The sequence below is a fragment of the Herpailurus yagouaroundi genome, unplaced genomic scaffold, assembly GCF_014898765.1.
Source record: "Herpailurus yagouaroundi ecotype Mexico unplaced genomic scaffold, PumYag 213, whole genome shotgun sequence".
NCBI lineage: Eukaryota > Metazoa > Chordata > Mammalia > Carnivora > Felidae > Herpailurus > Herpailurus yagouaroundi.
Window position 1 is genome coordinate 15,671,798 of NW_024412444.1, and position 18,018 is coordinate 15,689,815.

General features: G+C 58.0%; 1 protein-coding gene across 3 annotated transcripts; it reads left to right on the plus strand.

Annotated features, from left to right (window-relative positions):
• Nucleotides 1–5,135: 5,135 nt before the first annotated feature.
• On the plus strand, nucleotides 5,136–16,342 carry SEMA3G (semaphorin 3G). Of its 3 annotated transcripts, XM_040454890.1 has the most exons (16): nucleotides 5,136–5,316; nucleotides 7,101–7,261; nucleotides 7,362–7,424; nucleotides 7,686–7,805; nucleotides 8,080–8,170; nucleotides 8,295–8,411; nucleotides 8,644–8,789; nucleotides 8,990–9,104; nucleotides 9,198–9,267; nucleotides 9,571–9,715; nucleotides 9,990–10,221; nucleotides 10,332–10,423; nucleotides 11,094–11,135; nucleotides 12,126–12,354; nucleotides 12,620–12,759; nucleotides 14,092–16,342. In XM_040454890.1, exons 1-16 carry the CDS (start codon nucleotides 5,208–5,210, stop codon nucleotides 14,530–14,532), a joined length of 2,313 nt encoding a protein of 770 aa, XP_040310824.1. In that variant the 5' UTR covers nucleotides 5,136–5,207; the 3' UTR covers nucleotides 14,533–16,342. The 3 variants fall into 3 exon arrangements, with proteins under 3 accessions (XP_040310824.1, XP_040310825.1, XP_040310826.1); XM_040454891.1 differs by lacking the exon at nucleotides 7,686–7,805; XM_040454892.1 differs by lacking the exons at nucleotides 5,136–5,316; nucleotides 8,080–8,170 and having other exon boundaries at nucleotides 7,123–7,261.
• The last annotated feature ends 1,676 nt before the right edge of the window (nucleotides 16,343–18,018 follow it).

Genomic DNA, 18,018 nt, shown 5'->3' on the forward strand with positions numbered 1-18,018 from the left:
GGCCTGGTGTCTGGCTTTCATTCCCTGGGCGGCTGTGGATGCTCCACCAGGGTCCACTGATGCTCTGATGACCACTTCCTGCTTTATCCCAGAGCCTGTGTTCTGCCCATCCCTGTACATAGGCTTCTGCCAGAGGGGTTAGATTAGATTAGAGATTACCATGTTCCATGGCCCGCTGACTCCTTTCTATGACTGTTGATGTCCTGATGATTCAGCATCTGGAATTGGTGGTGGCCTGGGAATCCACATTTAACAGGCTCCTGGCGGCTGTGGCTCTGGTCAGCCAGTTGGCTGAGAGGTCCTGTGCTTGGAGAGAACAGGGCACCCTTCTAGGCCCTGGAGGCCACTCGGCACAGCAGCCCAGCTCCTTCTCGGCTCTGGTTGTGGAGAAGCAGGATGCCACATGGGCTCAGTAGGCTGTAGTACCAGTCCATGTGCCCGCTCGCTTGCATTTCGTGCTGGCAACACTGATTCCCTAGCACTGAGGGACACACCGTCTATTCTCTTTCCACTCACCCATTTGCCAGGTGAGGACCCCAGCACCCAGAGAGGCACAGGGACCTGTCAAGGTCATCCAGCGAGCCTGGCAGAGAGCAGAGAGCCTGGCTCCCAGGCCAGGGCTCTGTCTGATGAACCAGGTCCAGACGGGTATAATTTCCAGTTCTCCTGAGCCTCAGAGGCTCCAGCGACCCACTTTCCCTCCCTGACAGAATGGAAGTGTGAGACTTGGTGGCTCTCAGCTTAATGGGGGCCAGAGCTGCAGCCAGAACATTGAGCGGCTGCAAGTGGCACTGGCCTTGGAGTGGGGGCCACAAGGACATGGAGGTATCAGCATGATGCTTGCAGGAGCGACAGCTGCCACGGTGTGTAGGCTCCATCCAGAATGCCAGCAGCTGTCCTTGCTCCGCCCCACCGCTCCGAGGCCTCTCCACCTGTGCCCCAGCCTTAGCACTCTCCAGACAGGCCCAGCATTCCGGAGATGGTCTGGAATTCTGGGGATGCCTCCAGTGGAGACCAGAGCCACAGGAGCTGCCTGGTCCCTGGGGAGGCCTGAGGGGAGATCTGAGGGGTCCCTTCAGGCCCACCCTTGGGAGCAGGAGAACTCAAGGACCTACACGTACACCTAGGAATGACAACATCCCAGGAGAGCGGGTGGGGCCACAGTGGGCCCACCTGCCAGTGCGCCATTCCACAGTTTAAGCACATACCTACTTTATGCCTGGCGTGGGCTGTATGCAACCCTCCAGAGGGAAGCCTCGTCCCTAATTTCATGAAATTTACCATCAACTTGGGAAGACAAAAGAGAGCAATGAGTGCAGTGAGGAGAGCAGTGTATGCTGGAATGGGGATTGTAGAGATGTGATGACCAGTGGTCCAGGAAGGCTTCCTGGAGGAAGTGCATTTCTGGTGGGACAATCACAGAAGAGATGAAGAGTCCTTTGTCCATGTCAAAGTTGAGATACCTCTGGGACAGAATGGTGGGGATGTCAAAGTGGGACTGGAGCTAAGTGAGAGGGCAGAAAGAGGACTATAAACTCAGGTGTCATCGGAGTAAGAAGGTAACAGAGATGCCCTGGTCCTGGATGAGGGCCCTGGGGAGAGAGTATAGAGAGAGGTGGCCCACAACTGGACACTGGACATCCCGCATAGGTTGTCCAAGAGAGGAGATGCGGCCAGGGGCATGGGAGAGACCCTGGGTGAGTGAGGGGCTCAGGGGGGAGGGATGGGGGCATTGAAAGCGGCTGGTGACCCTGAGGTTAGGGAACTAGAGGCTCCTAAGGCCTTGGCCACCTGAACATGAGGGTTTCATTGGAGCAATGGGATGGGAGCCCAACTGGAGAGGATCAAAGGAGTGAGGCAAGGCAAAGGGGAGAATGGTGAGCATGGACAGTACTGGTGAAGTCTTACAGGAAATGCACCAACGCTGCAGGGAGATGTGGAGTCCAGGGATGCTCATTGAAGGAGGTGGGGCAGAGAATGATGGGGAAAAACCCAGTGAAGCTGGCAAAGTGTAATGCAAGACACAGAGGCAAGCCTATAGAAGGTGGGTGGCAACGTGTCTCTGGGGAGTGTTTTAAGGGTCTGCTTCTAAGTGCTGGGCCCCCTGGATCCAAGCTGGACAAGGAGACAGGGGCTGGAGTGGAGGCAACGAAGAAAGAACCGTGGCAGTAGGGTTACTGAGTGCAGGAGGGGGTGCCCAGGGGAAGACATGTTCTGAACGGAGATGCCGAAGGTTACCTCCCTATTGGTGGTGAGCTGGAGGATGGGTGGCTGACGTGGGGGCAGGGGGAGGTGGTTGTCTGCGAGGAGAACCGGGGGGAGAGGGGGGCACCCGGGGGATGTGGGATGCTGTTGGGATTGGGAAAGAAGAGAGAAACTCCAAGAGTTAAGCTTTCTGTGAACAAAACAGGAGGATGGCTGGACCAGCTATCAAGAGGTTACATGTGGGTAGGGGGGTGGCTGGCTGTGCCTTAAAGAGAGGTCCAGAGTCAGGGGGAGCCTGTGCGATTGTCCCAATGTCTCTTCTAGAATGAGGTTGGTTGGGGAGGAACCAGAGGCATCCATTCCTTCCAGGCATGCTCACCCCAGAATTCTAGCTGGGAGAGGCCGGGCTATGGCCCTCCACATACCTACCTGGTGGCGCCTGATGTGTGAGCACGCACATCACACATGTATATGGCCACGGGCTCACAAGTTCCCATCAGCACATGGCACTAAGCTCCCTACATGCATCACCTAATTTGACTGTTTTGCTGTATTCAGTCCTCTCCCTTTTTTCTGCACTGTGTGTCATCTTTTGCCTAGATAGTGCTTCCTCCATGAAGCCTCCCTTGATTTCTTGATCAGAATCAATTACTGGAGTCTCCTACTGCCCCTACCTTTTCATATTATGATTGTCTGGTTGCTGCCTGCTGCTCCAGGGTCTTTGGTTTCTGCTGAGTGGCCCCACTGCCAACGCACAGGGCTTGACACAGTGGGCAGCTTTAGGACCTCCTGCAGTTCCCTCTTTGTCCAGTAGGTGGCACAAGATGCTCGTGGCTGAGCCCATTGATCTGAGGTATCAAGGGTACCCTCGGAGTCTGTTTTCCAACTTACAGCCAGCAAGCATTGGCCTTCACAGAAGATCCTTACCCCCTTCCCTGACTGGGAAAATGAGGCCCAAAGAGGGAGAAGACCTGCCCGAGGCCATACAACAAGTTAACAGTAGACCTGGGGCTCCCAGCCCCCGCCACAGGCTGTTTTTCTGCAGTGTGGAGTGGCCTGCCCTTTGCATCCTGCTCCGATAGACCCGGGTCTCCCTGCAGCTGCAGCTGGGTGCCTAGCTAAACTGAGACCCCCAGGGTGAGCTGGCTGACTGAGGAGCTGTGGGCCGGAGGCCCACAGCTGGTGGCCACATGCTAGATGAGAGGCTATGTCCAACCCAATCTTCAGCCAGACGTTGGCCCCCAGCCCGGTTTTCAGGCTGAAACATCTCCCCAGGGAGATAGAGGCAGAGGGGCTCCAGCCTTCTGAGGGCTCATGACATAATCACCACCATGGCAGGCCCTGAACAAGCACACCTCACTCGTATAGAGCCTGTTACACCCAAGGTGGCTGCTCCCTGCCCACGGAAGGAGACTGAGGCCCAAAGAGGGAAAGGCTTTAGCCAAGTTTCTCCAAGGAGCCAGAGGCTGGGTGGGCTGACACTAGTCCCTGGCCTCCCTGAGAAATAGCTTGCCCAATGCCAGGAGGCATTGCATATGCCCTGGGAAGAGGCATATATGTATTATGGGGAGATGGAGACAGGGAGACAGGGTTCCAGGTCCCTGGGTCATTCTCATGCTGACTCTAGGAGCCAACCTGTTTCCCTTGCAGGGATGAGATGGGGGTGGGGGAGACAGGACCCCAGTACTCCAGGAGCCCCAGAAGATAAAGAGAGTCACAGGAAGGCCCAGGGCTGAGCAGAGTCTGTTCTCAGCCTGCTGTGTGGCCTGAGCCAGGTCCTTCCCTCTCTAATGCCCCCAAGTTTCCTGACCACTATCTAAGGGCTCAGGCTCGCCCACCTGGGAGACCTAATTTGCAGGAGTTTCTAGAATCCTTGGAGCTCCAACTCCAGCTGAAGTTTGAAATCTTAGTGCCTAGAGCCTCAGATCTGAGTAAAGGGCTCTGGGGTGGAGTACTGTGGGTGAGGAGCTGCAGAGACAGGAGCTGCTGTGGGATGGGGGGCATAGGGAGGTCCCCTTACTTACCCCTACTCAACCCCTCAGCCTTGTGTCTCCCTTGTCCGGCTTCTGTGGCTCTCCTGCCCTGAATCGGTTTTCAGGCTAGAGGGAGTAAGGGTGTGAGCACGCTATCTCCACCTTCACCCCAAAGGGATCGTGTGTGTGTAGGGTCTGAGTGCAGAGGGGAACTCTGGAAAGAACCCACCACTCACCTGGTGACATTCTGGGCCCTGGAGCTCTGGTGGGCCTGGAGGGCTGAGGGACACAGCAATGGGAGAGTTCCCTAGCATGAAGTGGATCCTGTCCTCTGCCCCAGTGAGCTGGGATGGGGCCTGGAGACCAGACAGGGACAGGCCTGGGTGGAGGAGGCTGGGCTCATCTTTTGCCAACCTCAGATCTATGAAGTGTAGCCAGACTTCCAGCCCCCACCCAAAGCATGGAGTCCCTTGGACTGGAATGACCCTCCCAGGCAACTTGGGCCCTGCCAAGGGAGCTGGGGAGCCAGGCCAGTGCTTCAGGGGGCTGGACCTTCCTGGTATCAGGGATCTGGGCCCAGAGTCAGTTTGTCTTTGTCATGGAGACTGTCACGGGCAATGGAAGGACAGGGAACAAAGAAGAGCCCAGCTAGACAGACCTCTAGCCAGCCCACCAACCTCTGATCTCTGACCCCTGACCTCCCTTCCAGGCTATCTCTGGAGACTTGGGTTTGTGAACATTTTGTGTAAGCCGCCCACACCCCAGCTGGGAAAGAGTCTCCCCAGTGGGGAGCCTGCCAATCTGACACAGAGGCATTAACCAGGCCAGCCCGGGTGGAGAGAGAAGCAGCAGGTGGATGGCAGGGGCCCCTCCCCCATCTCCTTCCCTCCTCCTCCCACCTCCCTGGCCCTACAGGGGGTGGAGCCGCTGCCTTATAAGTGTCAGGCCTGGCGGCAACGGAGCAAACTGCAACCAGCAGCGGACTGAGGGCGGCTCTGCTGGGCAGCGTGGTGCCCTTGGTTCCCCAGCATGGCCCCCTCGGCCTGGGCCATCTGCTGCATGCTGGGGGGACTCTTGCTCCTCGGGGGCAGCCCCAGCCCTGGCCCCAGCGTGCCTCGCCTGCAGCTCTCCTACCGAGGTAGGGGCAGTGCGCGCCCTGTTCATGTGCGCGTTTGTGGGACCCTGGGACTCTGTGACATCCCCAGCTGGGGGGGCCCCAGCTAGCCCTGGGCAATCTCTTCTGCCAGCCGGAGGTCACTTCCACACAGCACAGACTGTGGGAAGGACTTCACGGAGATGGTTCTCCAGCTGAGTTGCCACCAGAGGCAGGAACTGGGGAGGAGGACCGGGGGGCAGGGGCAGGTCCCAGGAGGGTGGAGGTGGGAGAGACAGAGACACAGAGGACAACCTGAGGGGGCTTCTGAGAAAAGGAGAGGGGCATGGAGACCCTGAGAGGCCTCCTTAGAGATGGGCAGGGAGAGATGGGGAGGGATGGAGGGGACAGGTCTGCAAGATCCTGAGTGTGCACTCAGCCTGGGCTCCTTGCCCGGGGGGGTGGGCAGTGAGTAGCAAGGCAGCAGCCTGTGGTGGGGGCCCTCACCCTATCTCCACAGCCTTGCCCCCTCTGCCTCTTGCAGCCCACTTCACAGTGCTGGCCTTTGTTCTTCCCTCTCTGTCCCAGAGGCTCTTCACAGCCCAGCAGTGATTTCAGCCTCCTCTCTCTGCCCATCCTGGCCCGGTGGGGGGCGGGGGGCGGTCCTCAGCAGATCTAACCTGATATGCTGTGCTGTAGCTGGCACAGTCTGTGGAGAGGGTCCCCAGGAAAGGTCCCTGAGACATAGACTCTCCATGATTCTTCTTCTTGGGGAAACCAGAGGGGTGACCACCTTCCCCTGGGCACCCCAATCCAAGTGGAGAGACCCAGGCCTGCTCCAGGGACAGAGAGGGGAGACGTGGCTCCACTCTGGAGAGTGTAGCTGGGTCTGGGGGCAGAAGGTGGTCTTGCCCTGGGAGCTATGGTTTGGGGGGGAAAGTAAAAAAAATAAAGCCCAAATAGGGCAAATCCCCTCTAAAGTACTGTCAGTCATGGAAGGCTTCCTGGAAGAGGCTGTTGATGAGTTTGGGGGTGGAGTGGGTGCTGGGCTTGCCACCTTGGATGGGTATCCTCTGAGCAGGCACAGGGTAGCCGGGCTTCCCAAGGGTAGCCAATGCTCATTCCCACCATATCCTTCTGCCTGCCCGCTTGACCACCTGTTACTTCCACCTCCCTAGCCAACCCCCAAGGACCTATTTCATGATCCTTGGCTCCTGGGACCAGCATCCCCAGCCAGCCACCCCCAACCCCCTGTGTCTGGGAAGGCAGTGTCTATGGAGGAGAAAGTCTTCCTTCATCACATCCCTGGATCAGAGCCTTGAGCTCTGCCTGGCCATACCTGACCTTTCCCATACCCAGGCCTTTGCCAGGTGTTCTCTCTGCTGGGAATGCTCTCCCCTGTCTGTCCGCTTGTCCCACTGAGTCAGCCTTGCACACTGCTCAGACTAACCCACCCTTCCTCCAGGCTCTTCCAGCACTTTGCTCAGCTTGCTACCGTAAGTTCTGACAGCAGGGCCAGCAGGGTCATCTTCCTTGGGGACTGGGTAGGGCACAGATGGGCCTGTGGGAAGGATATGTTAACTGAAGGATTAAGGGACCAAGGAATGGAGTGGTAGGAAGCAGGGCTCAGGACCCCCCGTCCCACCCACCCCCAGGAGGCAATTCTCAGAAGCCCTCCAGCGGGCCTATGGATGGAAACATTTTCCAGATGCGAGTGGGGGAGGCGGTGGTGAGGGGCGGTGAATGCACAGCTGGGACCCTCTACCTCCACACCTTAGCTGGAGAAGTGGGCTGAGCAGTAGGCACTGACTACCCTTGCTCCCTCCTAGATCTCCTGTCTGCCAACCGTTCTGCTGTCTTTCTGGGTCCCCGGGGCTCCCTGGACCTTCGGGCCATGTACCTGGATGAGTACCGGGACCGCCTTTTTCTGGGGGGCCGTGATGCCATCTACTCTCTGCGGCTGGATCAGTCATGGCCGGATCCCCGGGAGGTGAGCTGGACTGACAGAGGGGAGGGTCTGTCTGAGAGCTAGGAGGCCAGATGGTGAAACTGAGGCTGTGAGGTCAGGAGTCAATTAGGCTGTGTTTCAGGTCCTGTGGCCACCACAGCCAGGACAGAAGGAGGAGTGTGTTCGCAAGGGAAGAGATCCTTTGGTGAGTGCTGTCAGAAGTGACTGACCCCCAGCCCTGACCAACACCCAGGTCTTGACCCCCAGGATAGCCTGTAGCCACTCCCCCAGGTGCTTACACTAGGGGCATTTGGAGCAGATCCTGAGGGCTCTTGAAGGTCTGTGAAGAATGTCATCCCCACCCTAGATCTCCAGAGCTGATCAGCCAGGCAGGGCTGAACCTTGGGGCCCAAGGAGATGGTAAACACTCCCTCATCCCCTCCACCCCGCCCCTTCTCCCTGCTAGGTGGAGTGCGCCAATTTTGTGCGGGTCCTACAGCCCCACAACCGGACCCACCTGCTGGCATGTGGCACTGGGGCCTTCCAGCCCACCTGTGCCCTCATCACAGTTGGGCATCGTGGGGAGGTGAGCCTGGGGCAGGCCCCACAAGGGACTGGGAAGCAGTGACATTTCCTCCCTGCTGTCTGAACGCTCCTCATTGAGCCTGGCTTGGGGCAGAGGGGTCAGGGGCCTGAAAGGCATCTTTGTGCCAGGCTGACCCCTTTGGCGAGGCCCTGAATGAGGGCGCCTTCTGCCCACCCCCACTCTCATCGCTGCACGCGATGGCCACTACCCGGGCGGGGGGCTGGTGCTGCTTTCCTAGGTGACACCCTTCCCTCCCTTCCTCCCTCTCGGGCAGCACGTGCTCCACCTGGAGCCCAGCAGTGTGCAAAGTGGGCGGGGGCGGTGTCCACATGAGCCCAGCAGTCCCTTCGCCAGCACCTTTGTAGGTGGGTGATGCCCAGGCCCGGGCGGGCACAAGGAGGGGGGGAGCCTGCCGATGTCCTTGGGAAGCAATGGGGCCAGCTATGGGGCCTGGCCCTCCTCCCTTGATTCTGCCCCACCCTCACCCAGGTGGGGAGCTGTACACGGGCCTCACAGCTGACTTCCTGGGGCGCGAGGCCATGATCTTCCGGACTGGGGGTCCCCGACCAGCTTTACGTTCTGACTCTGACCAGAACCTCCTTCACGGTGAGCCCAGGGTCTGCCCAGGGCAGGGCTGGCTGGGATCTGCCCCTGGCAGCAGCAGGGAGGTAGGAGAGCTGGCACTGGAGTGGGGATGGCCCAACCCTACTCTACTCCCTGGGACCCCAGCCTCCCGTGGGGTCCCTGTGCCTCTTGCCCTCCATGCTGGGTTCAGCAACGTCCCCATCCTCCCCCGTATGGCGCCCCCCCCAACCAGCTGCACCCTGTTACCTCCCAGACCCCCGGTTTGTGATGGCCGCCCGGATTGCCGACAACTCTGACCAGGATGATGACAAGGTGTACTTCTTCTTCTCGGAAACTGTGCCCTCGCCCGATGGTGGCCCAGGCCGTGTCACGGTCAGCCGCGTGGGCCGTGTCTGCGTGGTGAGAGCTGTGAAGAGGCGGTGAGGTTCAGATCCTCACCGCACCCCCTTCCTACGCCCGTCCCCACCAGCGGCAGAGGGAAACTGAGGCAAGGGTGTGAAGCCAACATCCAAGCCTCTGCCTGCAAGGGTGAGGGTGGAGGAACAGGAGGGGGCCCCACCCCCTGGGGCTCAGGGCTGATTCTGGCCTTCCACCCCCAGAATGACGCCGGTGGCCAGCGAGTGCTGGTGAACAAATGGAGCACCTTTCTCAAGGCCAGGCTGGTGTGCTCAGTGCCTGGCCCTGGTGGTGCCGAGACCCACTTTGACCAGCTGGGTGAGGGCATGGCCGGAGGCAGGCCTGGGTGTGGGTTTGGAGGGCTCAGAGTCAGTGAGCGGGGGGCATTGACTGTGGCCCTCTGTCTCCCAGAGGATGTGTTCCTGCTGTGGCCCAGCGCAGGGAAGACCCTTGAGGTGTACGCCCTGTTCAGCACAGTCAGGTGGGCGCATGGGCCTCCCCTCACACCCCCACCCCTGGTTCCAGTCTCTGCACTCCTAGCGTCCTCTGCTGAGCCTCTGCTTGCGTGTCCCAACTTTACCGTGGGTCCCTGTCTCTGTCTCCGACTCAATAACTCTGAGGCTCTGTGTCTATCTCCCTCTCTTTGTCTCTGCCTGGGTGTCCTCATTTTTCAGTCTCTGTTGAATTCAGGCACCATCATCCTCTGTCCTGTCCATGGATAGGTTGCCCCCTCCCCACCTGTGACAGCCACCCTGGCCTGACTGTCCCTGTCCGCCCTTGGCAGTGCTGTGTTCCAGGGCTTTGCCGTCTGTGTGTACCACATGGAGGATATCTGGGAGGTCTTCAGGGGACCCTTTGCCCACCAAGATGGTCCCCAGCACCAGTGGGGGCCCTATGGGGGCAAGGTGCCCTTCCCTCGCCCTGGAGTGGTGAGTATCTGCCTGGAAGCCAGGCCAGGGAAGAGGGCTGAGCCAATACCAGAGGGACCGTACTTTGGGATGACCTTGTGGTTGAGCTGGGACTCCAGGGGAGCCAGGTGGGGTAAGGAGGGGAGCAGAGCCCTGCCACATTAAGGCGTCTCTGCTATAGCAAGAGCAGTCCCCCCAAGGTGGGCATGCCCAGCAGTGGGGCCTGGAAACAGGCTGGGGTGGGGGATGTGCGGCCTCAGGATGTTTCAGGTGCTCCCTTTGCTGCCGCTCACAGTGCCCCAGCAAGATGACAGCGCAGCCAGGACGACCCTTTGGCAGCACCAAGAACTACCCAGATGAGGTGCTGCAGTTTGCCCGAGCCCACCCACTTATGTTCTGGCCCGTGCGGCCACAGCAGGGCCGCCCTGTCCTTGTCAAAACGCACCTGGCCCAGCAGTTGCGCCAGATCGTGGTGGACCGCGTGGAGGCAGAGGACGGGACCTACGATGTCATCTTCCTGGGGACTGGTGGGTGGGCTGAGTGGGGTGGACAGGCTGGGGAGGTGTGCCTCTGGTTGGGGGGTGGGGCAGGCCACTCCTTCTTCTCCCACTGATCCCTCCCTCCTGCCCTGCCCCAGACTCGGGCTCCGTGCTCAAGGTCATCGCCCTCCAGGGTGGGGCTTCCACTGAGTCCGAGGAGGTGGTTTTGGAGGAACTCCAGGTGTTTAAGGTGAGTGGGGTCTTGGGAAAGGGGGAACTGATGGGAGGGGTCCCCTCCAGCTCCACTGCTGGGTCTAGGCCTGGCCACGGGGACAGAGGAGCAAAATACAAGGAGATAGGCCTGTCTTTACTGAACCTGAAGCCAGTGGGAAGTGCAAGTGAGACACTGGCTGCCGCAGGGCCTTGCTCATGCGTTTATCTGGCTGTGGGGCCCAGAGAAAAGTCGGAGGGCCCAGGGAGGTGCGTCCAAGGTGATCACCCCTTGACAAAGCCCTGCCAGGCTCAAGCAACAGTGAGGGGGTGGCTGAGACCCCAAGTCCCCACGGGGTTCTGTTGGCCCCCCAACTACAGAGCGAGGCAGGGCATCACGTGCATCTGGGGGACTGCTGTGCTCCCAACATGGGATGGGTGATGTGGGACAGCTGCCTCATTGCTGGAGAGCAGGGCTGTGGGAGGGGACACTGGAGCTTTGTGCTCCTTGGAGGCCAGCCAGGGTGAGGGGACGTTTCTAATAACCCGACGTCTGGGAAAGACCGTCTGGCCTTAGTTGCCAGGGAGCGCACTGACCCAGGCTGGGAGATAGGTGGCTCCCATGCAGGGGCTGGAGGAGGCCGAAAGCAGGGATGCAGCGGAGGTCTGGCCCCAACCCACCCATCCCTGAGACCCTGCTCCTTCCCCAGGTGCCGACACCCATCACTGAGATGGAGATCTCTGTCAAAAGGGTAAGAGCAGCTGCCATCCCTCCCTCCTTCTCCCTCTAACCCCTCACCTGAAGCTCTGAGCAAGGCCGCTTTCCGGAAGGTGCTGCAACAGGCCCTGGGGATGCCTGATTAGGCCTTGCAATGAGGCTTGAGGGTCCGGCGGGGAGCTGAGATCCCACGCATGAAACCAGTGGGCAGTGGGAATCCTGAGTAAGTGAGACTGTGTTCAGATAAGGGGAGAGCCACAAAGGCCAGTCCCTCTGGGGAGACAGAAACATGCTTGGAAACAAAATCCGGAATTTTTTTATGGAAAAAAATTTTTTTAATTTTTTTTTTTTTTTTTTTTTGAAAGGAGGGGAAGAGAGAGAGAGAGAGAGAGAGAGAGAGAGACTGAGCATGGGTCAGGGAGAGGCAGAGAGAGGAGACACCGAATCCAAAGCAGCTCCAGGCTGTCAGCACAGAGCCTGATGCGGGGCTCGAATACACAGACCTTGAGATCATGACCTGAGCCGAAGTTGGCCACTCAACCTACTGAGCCACCCAGGCACCCCCATAATTTAAATCAAATAGGGGAGAGCCACTTTTTAGAGGCCTGCTATGTCCTTTTGCAAGTGGCAAAATCTCAAGTTATTCTGCCCCAGTTTATCTTTGGGTAAATCCCAACTTTTGTATTAGGATTGCTTGAGGCAGAGTGCACCTCTAAGGTCAGAGGCAAGTCAGGATAAAGGTTATTGAGGTTGAGGGCAAAAGTCAGCAGCAGGAAGGGCCTGGATAAACCCTTTAGAGAAGAGCCCCCCAGGTCTGCCCCGTGCCTTCCTTCCATGTCCTAGAACAGGATCTGGTGCATATCAGGTGGGTGATCAACATTTTTGGTTTCTGGGGATACATCCAAGAGGTTCTGGAAGACTGCCTGAAAATGGTGGGGGTCTCAGGAAGCCCAAGAGGGCCAAGAGCCTAGTTGCTTCTAGGTGGGGCCCAGGCTCACCTTGGCTCTGCTTGTGTCCCCCCCAGCAAATGCTGTATGTGGGCTCGAGGCTGGGTGTGGCTCGGCTGCAGCTGCACCACTGTGAAACCTACGGCAGTGCCTGTGCTGAGTGCTGCCTGGCCCGGGACCCATACTGTGCCTGGGACGGTGCCTCCTGTACCCGCTACCGGCCTGGCACCAGCAAGCGCCGGTTCCGCAGGCAGGACATCCGGCATGGCAACCCTGCCCTGCAGTGCCTGGGGGAGAGCCAGGAAGGTGAGTGGTGGCAGGCATGGGGGCCCCTCCTCACCCCTCTGGCCCGGGCTCAACCCCTGCAAAGTGTGGTCTCAGGCTGGTCCTGTTTTAACACCCAGCCCTCAGTTTTCCTACATGTGCAGCTCCTGTCAGTATACTGGGGAAGGAAGGGTCTTTGGACAGAATGAATGGCTTGGGGATTGATGGACACTTAGGTCCTTGTCACACTGGTGGGGGCCCTGGGGGCCCACAGTACTGAGCCGAGCCCCCCTCCACCTCCCTCCAGACGAGGCTACAGGCCCCGTGGCGGCCACCACAGTCTATGGCACGGAGCACAACAGCACCTTCCTGGAGTGCCTGCCCAAGTCTTCCCAGGCTGCTGTGCACTGGTTCTTGCAGAGGCCAGGGGGTCAGGGACCCGACCAGGTGAGCAAAGACCTTGCCTCCAACCTGCACATGTCCTGATCTCACATCCCTCCCTGACCCCAAGTCCTGATCTCTAGGAAGGGGCTCTAGGGGGAACCTGCCAAGGTCAACTGAAGAAAAGTGTGCATTAAGTGCCTGCAGTGCCTGGAAGGAGATACCCCTCTTCCTGCCTCCAGGAATGCCCAGGCCAGACGTGGCTGCAACCCTTCCTGTGACAGAGGGCCCACTAACTCCCAGGCACTGAACTGAGCTCTGGGAGGTGGGTAGTAGAGATGGAAGAGAGTCTGGTCTAGTCAAGAAGCCCCCCAGGCTCACACATATGGCTCATCTTTGCAGGCCTCTCTTTCCCATGGGTTCTTGGTTCTCCTCTGCCCCAGGGTGGTGCCTAAACCACTGAAACTTGCACACACACACACACACACACACACACCCCTACACACATACCCACTGCCTAGCCCCACACTTCCTCCCTGGAGTCCAGCTGTCTGCCCAGGCCCTCTCCTCCCCCATCCGGAAAAGTCTGTCAACCCCAGAAATGGCTTTAGTCTGGGGCCTGATGAGGGCGTGGGTGGGGCAGGGTGAGGAACCATTCTCCAGCCTCTCTCAGGGGCAGAGAAGGGGAGGGAGTGCCTTGATTACAGGAGGGGCTCTCCTTCCAGCTTGGGAACTGGGGGAGGCCAGCTTTGGGCCAGCTGTTGGGCTAGGCATGAGGAGCACACCCCCAGGGGGCCAGGCACAGGGAACAACAAGATGGTTACACAATACTTACCGCCCAAGCAGTCCCGCCTCAACGTACAGATGTGCAGACATCCAGGTGGGATCAGAGCAGCGCTCCTGCCTCCCACACTGTGATGGGCACTCAGCCCACCCCTGGTTGGGGGACTGAACAGTGCAGACAAGGACAGGGAAGAGAGAGAGAGAGAGAGAGAGAGAGAGAAAGGAAAGTGGAGGGGACTTCTAGTCCTAGGGCTATGGGTATAGCCCTCCCTGAATAAAAACCCATAAATACCCCTCTGCCCACTCTATCCCCAGGGACCATGTGGCAGGGCTCCCTAAGGCCAAGGTAGGTGCCACAGAGCTCTGACTAGGGGAGAAACCAGTCAGTGAAATCTTTGAAAAGCCTCCTTTGCAGGCCCTGTCCTGGGTTATAGGAAGGTGAGACCCTGCCTGCAATTGGCTCACAGTGCTGAGCCAGCCTGGGAAGGAGAGATGGGGAGGGGAAATGCTTAAGCACCAGGTCCTGAAATGCGAAGTTGGAAAAGCAGGGAGAGTAACTGATGTTGTGTGCGCCCTACTCCATGTCCCCCTCATCCCCTCCCCCACCCCCCACAGGTAAAGACAGATGAGAGAGTTCTGCAAACAGAGCAGGGGCTGCTGTTCCGCAGACTCAGCCACCTGGATGCGGGCATCTACACCTGCAAGACACTGGAGCACGGCTTCTCCCAGACTGTGGTCCGCCTGGCTCTGGAGGTGATTGTGGCCACACAGCTCAACGGCCTGTTTCCTCGGGATCCAAGGCCAGAGGAGACCCCAGGCTGGGGAGGCCTGGCCTCCACCCCCTCCAAGGCCTGGTATAAGGACATCCTGCAGCTCATCGGCTTCGCCAACCTGCCCCGGGTGGACGAGTACTGTGAGCGCGTGTGGTGCCCTTCCAAGAGCCGGGGCAAACAGGCCAAGGGCAAGAGCTGGGCAGGGCTGGAGCTGGGCAAGAAGGTGAAGAGCCGGGGGCAGACCGAGCGCAATCGGACGCCCCGGGAGGTGGAGGCCACATAGAAGAGGGTGGAGGAGAGGGTGGTCGGGATGGACCAGGTGGCCCAGCAACCCCCAGAGTCTCCCACCCACCCAGCTAGGGCTAAGGGGAGGGGGGCAGCATGCCTGACTGCCTCTTAGAGGGGGGAGTCTCTGCCCCCCATACTTCTACCAGGCTGCCCACAGGAAAAGCTGGGGCTTGATGGAGGGCCCTGTGTCCAAGGCCTGTTCCTGCCCCTCTGTGCTCTCAGTCCTAGGCTGGAGCCAGCACCCTCTGTCTGCTGCCAACCCCAGTGGGCCTGCTGTTTGTTTTCAGACATGGTCCCCAGAGCACATTTCCGGCTGTGCCCGGAGGTGAGAGGCCTGGGTGGTTCCTTCCCAGCCAGCAGAACAATGGCCATCCTGAATGACCCTTGGAGTGGGCGTTTGGGTGCGTCTGAGGAGGTGTCTGGGCAAGGCGCCCTTAGGCAGCCAGAGGAGGATGGAAGTTGCCTCTATGCTAGCACCCATTAAGAGGACCTACTGTGAGTTGGGGCAGGGAAGGGGAGGGGCAGAGAAGGTGGAACAGCAAGCCCCTCCCCCCACTTGGGGTGGCTCCCTGCCACTGCCCACCACTTCTTCTCCATGACAGAGTCATAGAAGCATTGACAGCCAGAGCTCCCTGGGCCCCTGGTCTGAGTCTCAGGCACTACTTCATAAACCAAGCAGTGTCTCTACAGCCTGACTTCTCTTCCCCAGACCCCAAGCTGCCAGGCCAGATTTCCTGGGATGCCCAGACCTCTGATGGGAGTCCCCCTCCCCACCATCAGGGGCTGCAAGCTGATGAAGGGAGAGGGTAGGTTCTAGGAGGATTCTAGGTTCTGTGGACTAGAGATGGGGAGAGGGGAGCGGGGGAAGTATGGGGCAGGAGGGGGGGCTGTCTCTCACTGGGTGGTACAAGAATGCTCACAGCTGGGGAGGGAGGGAATGTGGCAGCTCCCCGAGTAAGCTACAGCTGGTGGGCAGGCACAGGCCCAGGGCTTTGCCAGGGCCACAGAGGGTTGAGACACTTCTGAGGTGGGGAGAGGGTGAGACCCCCCAGGATGGGCTATGGGACCCCAGGCAGGCATTCTCAAGAACCCAGGATAGCATCAATTAGCTCAGGAGCCACAGGGGAAACCAGATGTTTCCCCTCTGGGATCGTTGGTTTCTGTTAAATAATGGTTGGTTATAAATGGTTTCATTTATGAAGATTTTCTCTCTTAAGGGAAGAAAATAGAAGGAAAAAAAGCTGCTAAATCCTGCTTGTTCTTGGAGGTGAGGCTCAGGTGGCCAGGATGCATTTTGTCTGGGTGTGTAGGGAGGTGTTTTTGCCAACAGCAGGGATGTGTTTCTTGGGCTGGGGAGCACAGAGGGGGAGGAGAAGGAGGACTAAATGAAAAGTCATTCCCAGACTGCATATGAGCAAGTTAATGACGCACAAAACTGACAGGAGGGGACAAGAGCATCAGGTTTGAGATTCCCTCCATGAGAAAAACTAAGGTGAAGAAAGGAGGGGGAAAAACAGATAAAAAAGCAGGACAGGGTTTCCTGCTCCACTGAACTCAAACCCAGACTGTACATCTACCTTGGATTTTACCTGAGTCACCCCACCACGCCCAGAGAACTGGGATCCAAAATAGGCCCCCTTTCCTCTTTGACTTCACAGTAAGTTAACCAGAGGCATGGAGATTAACCTTGGGAAGCCTCAGGTTTGGGGTTGCTGTGGCTGGGAAGTCAGCAGGTAAAAGCAAAGGAGAGGACTGTGGGGGTAGGGGGCTGGAGAAGGGCATGGAGGGGGAGGTAGAGGCCATGGAAGAGGGAGAGGAAAGAGCACAGAGCCCTGGGAATGGGTGTATAGAGCTGCAGCCCCTCTATCCCAGCAAAGTCAGGAAGAAATGACCAGCCAGGCTCTCAGTGGCCTCTAGGTTGGACCCAGGCATGGCTGGCTCCAGGCAGGGTTCTCTGGGGAAGTTACTCTAGATAATGGAGGAGGAGCTCAAAATCCTGAACAATGAACATCTGCACTTAGAAAATTATGGACAGTTTCTGCCAACTCCCCACACCTCCCACCCCCATGGTACTGTGTGTTACTGACTCCTGGAAATGCTTCTATGTGTGAATTCTATTTTTATATTGGTATGTTGAGATTGTGGTTTTGTCTTCAGAGCACACTTCTTGTAATTACTATTGTTACTTTTATTGTCATGACTGCCTCTGTGCTTTGATGAGGATATGAGGTAGTCTACCGCACAGACCTATAAGGAAAGCGATGGAGTTAATATTTACATCACATAATTATATCATTATTGTATCTCTGTATTTTTCTGTTCTAAATTGATGGATGCCATCTGTGTGAGCTGGAAATGAAAAGCCTTTCCATCCACTCCAGGATGGCCACCCTCGGAGATATGTTCTAGGAGGGAGGGAGATGGGCCTGAGGGGAAGGAAGGAGTCAAAGGGCTTTGTCTAGGAAACTGAGATTGCTTATTAAGTTAGGAAGCTCCTGCCCCTCAGGCTTCTGAGACTGACCTTCTTGGGCTTCAGGAAGACCTTGAATCCGAAAAAAGTGCTGGCAAAGGGCAGCTGGGCACGTAGGCAGCCCTGCTCCTTTTCCACAGTAACACTTGACATTCGTGACAGCAATACTTGGCCTGGTGCCTGTCTTCCTCGCAAGTCACATACCAACATATATTAAGGCCCCTGTGCTCTTGCCTGGGGTGCTAGGTTGTGCTGTGGGGGCTGCAGCTTCTGAGGAGGACGGGAGGTCTGGTTGAGCTGCCTCCGAGGCCGCCACTGACCACAGCTGTCACTCCCCCAGCGATGCCATGCCCCGGCACAAAGAACAGAGCCCGCTGGTGCTGGAGGGAGATGGGAAAAGGCAGGGAAGGTTTGAAGATGGGAGGGACATCACCTCACCTTGCCAGGGAGACGAACCCCTTGTTTGCCTGGGCCCCTCAATCCATACTATAGAGTAGAGAGCCTTAACAAGTCAGTCACCAGACCCCTCTCGCAGCGCTGGAGCAGGGCCCCTCCTTTTGTCTCCTGGGCCTGACAGAATTGAACCGGTATGTCCTGCCCCAAGCCACCTGAGAAGCATCATGGGCACCCATTTGGTGCTGAGCGTGGGGTTGGGAAGGATGTGAGAACTTGACCTCCACAGTCCCTTCTCCCCCCAGGCCACAGAAGCTGTGTTCCTACCTTCCCACCCCTAGAGTCTAGACTTTTCCCTCTCAGCCTCTCATCTTGAGTCCTGTTTCCTGCCTCAAGGGCTTCCCTCTCACTCCTTCTGGCAGCTTTTTCCTCAAAGTCTCATACCTCCCCTAGTCTTTGGGTCTGTGTCATGATTTCCCAAACAGGTTTAGTGCTGGAAAGGGGCTTGAGAAAGACACAGGACAAGCATTTTCCAAAATGGTGTCCTATGGAACATGAGATCCTCTGTGACAAGGGTCAAGTAAATACGGGGATTTCTGTCCCTTTAGCCCCCGCGGA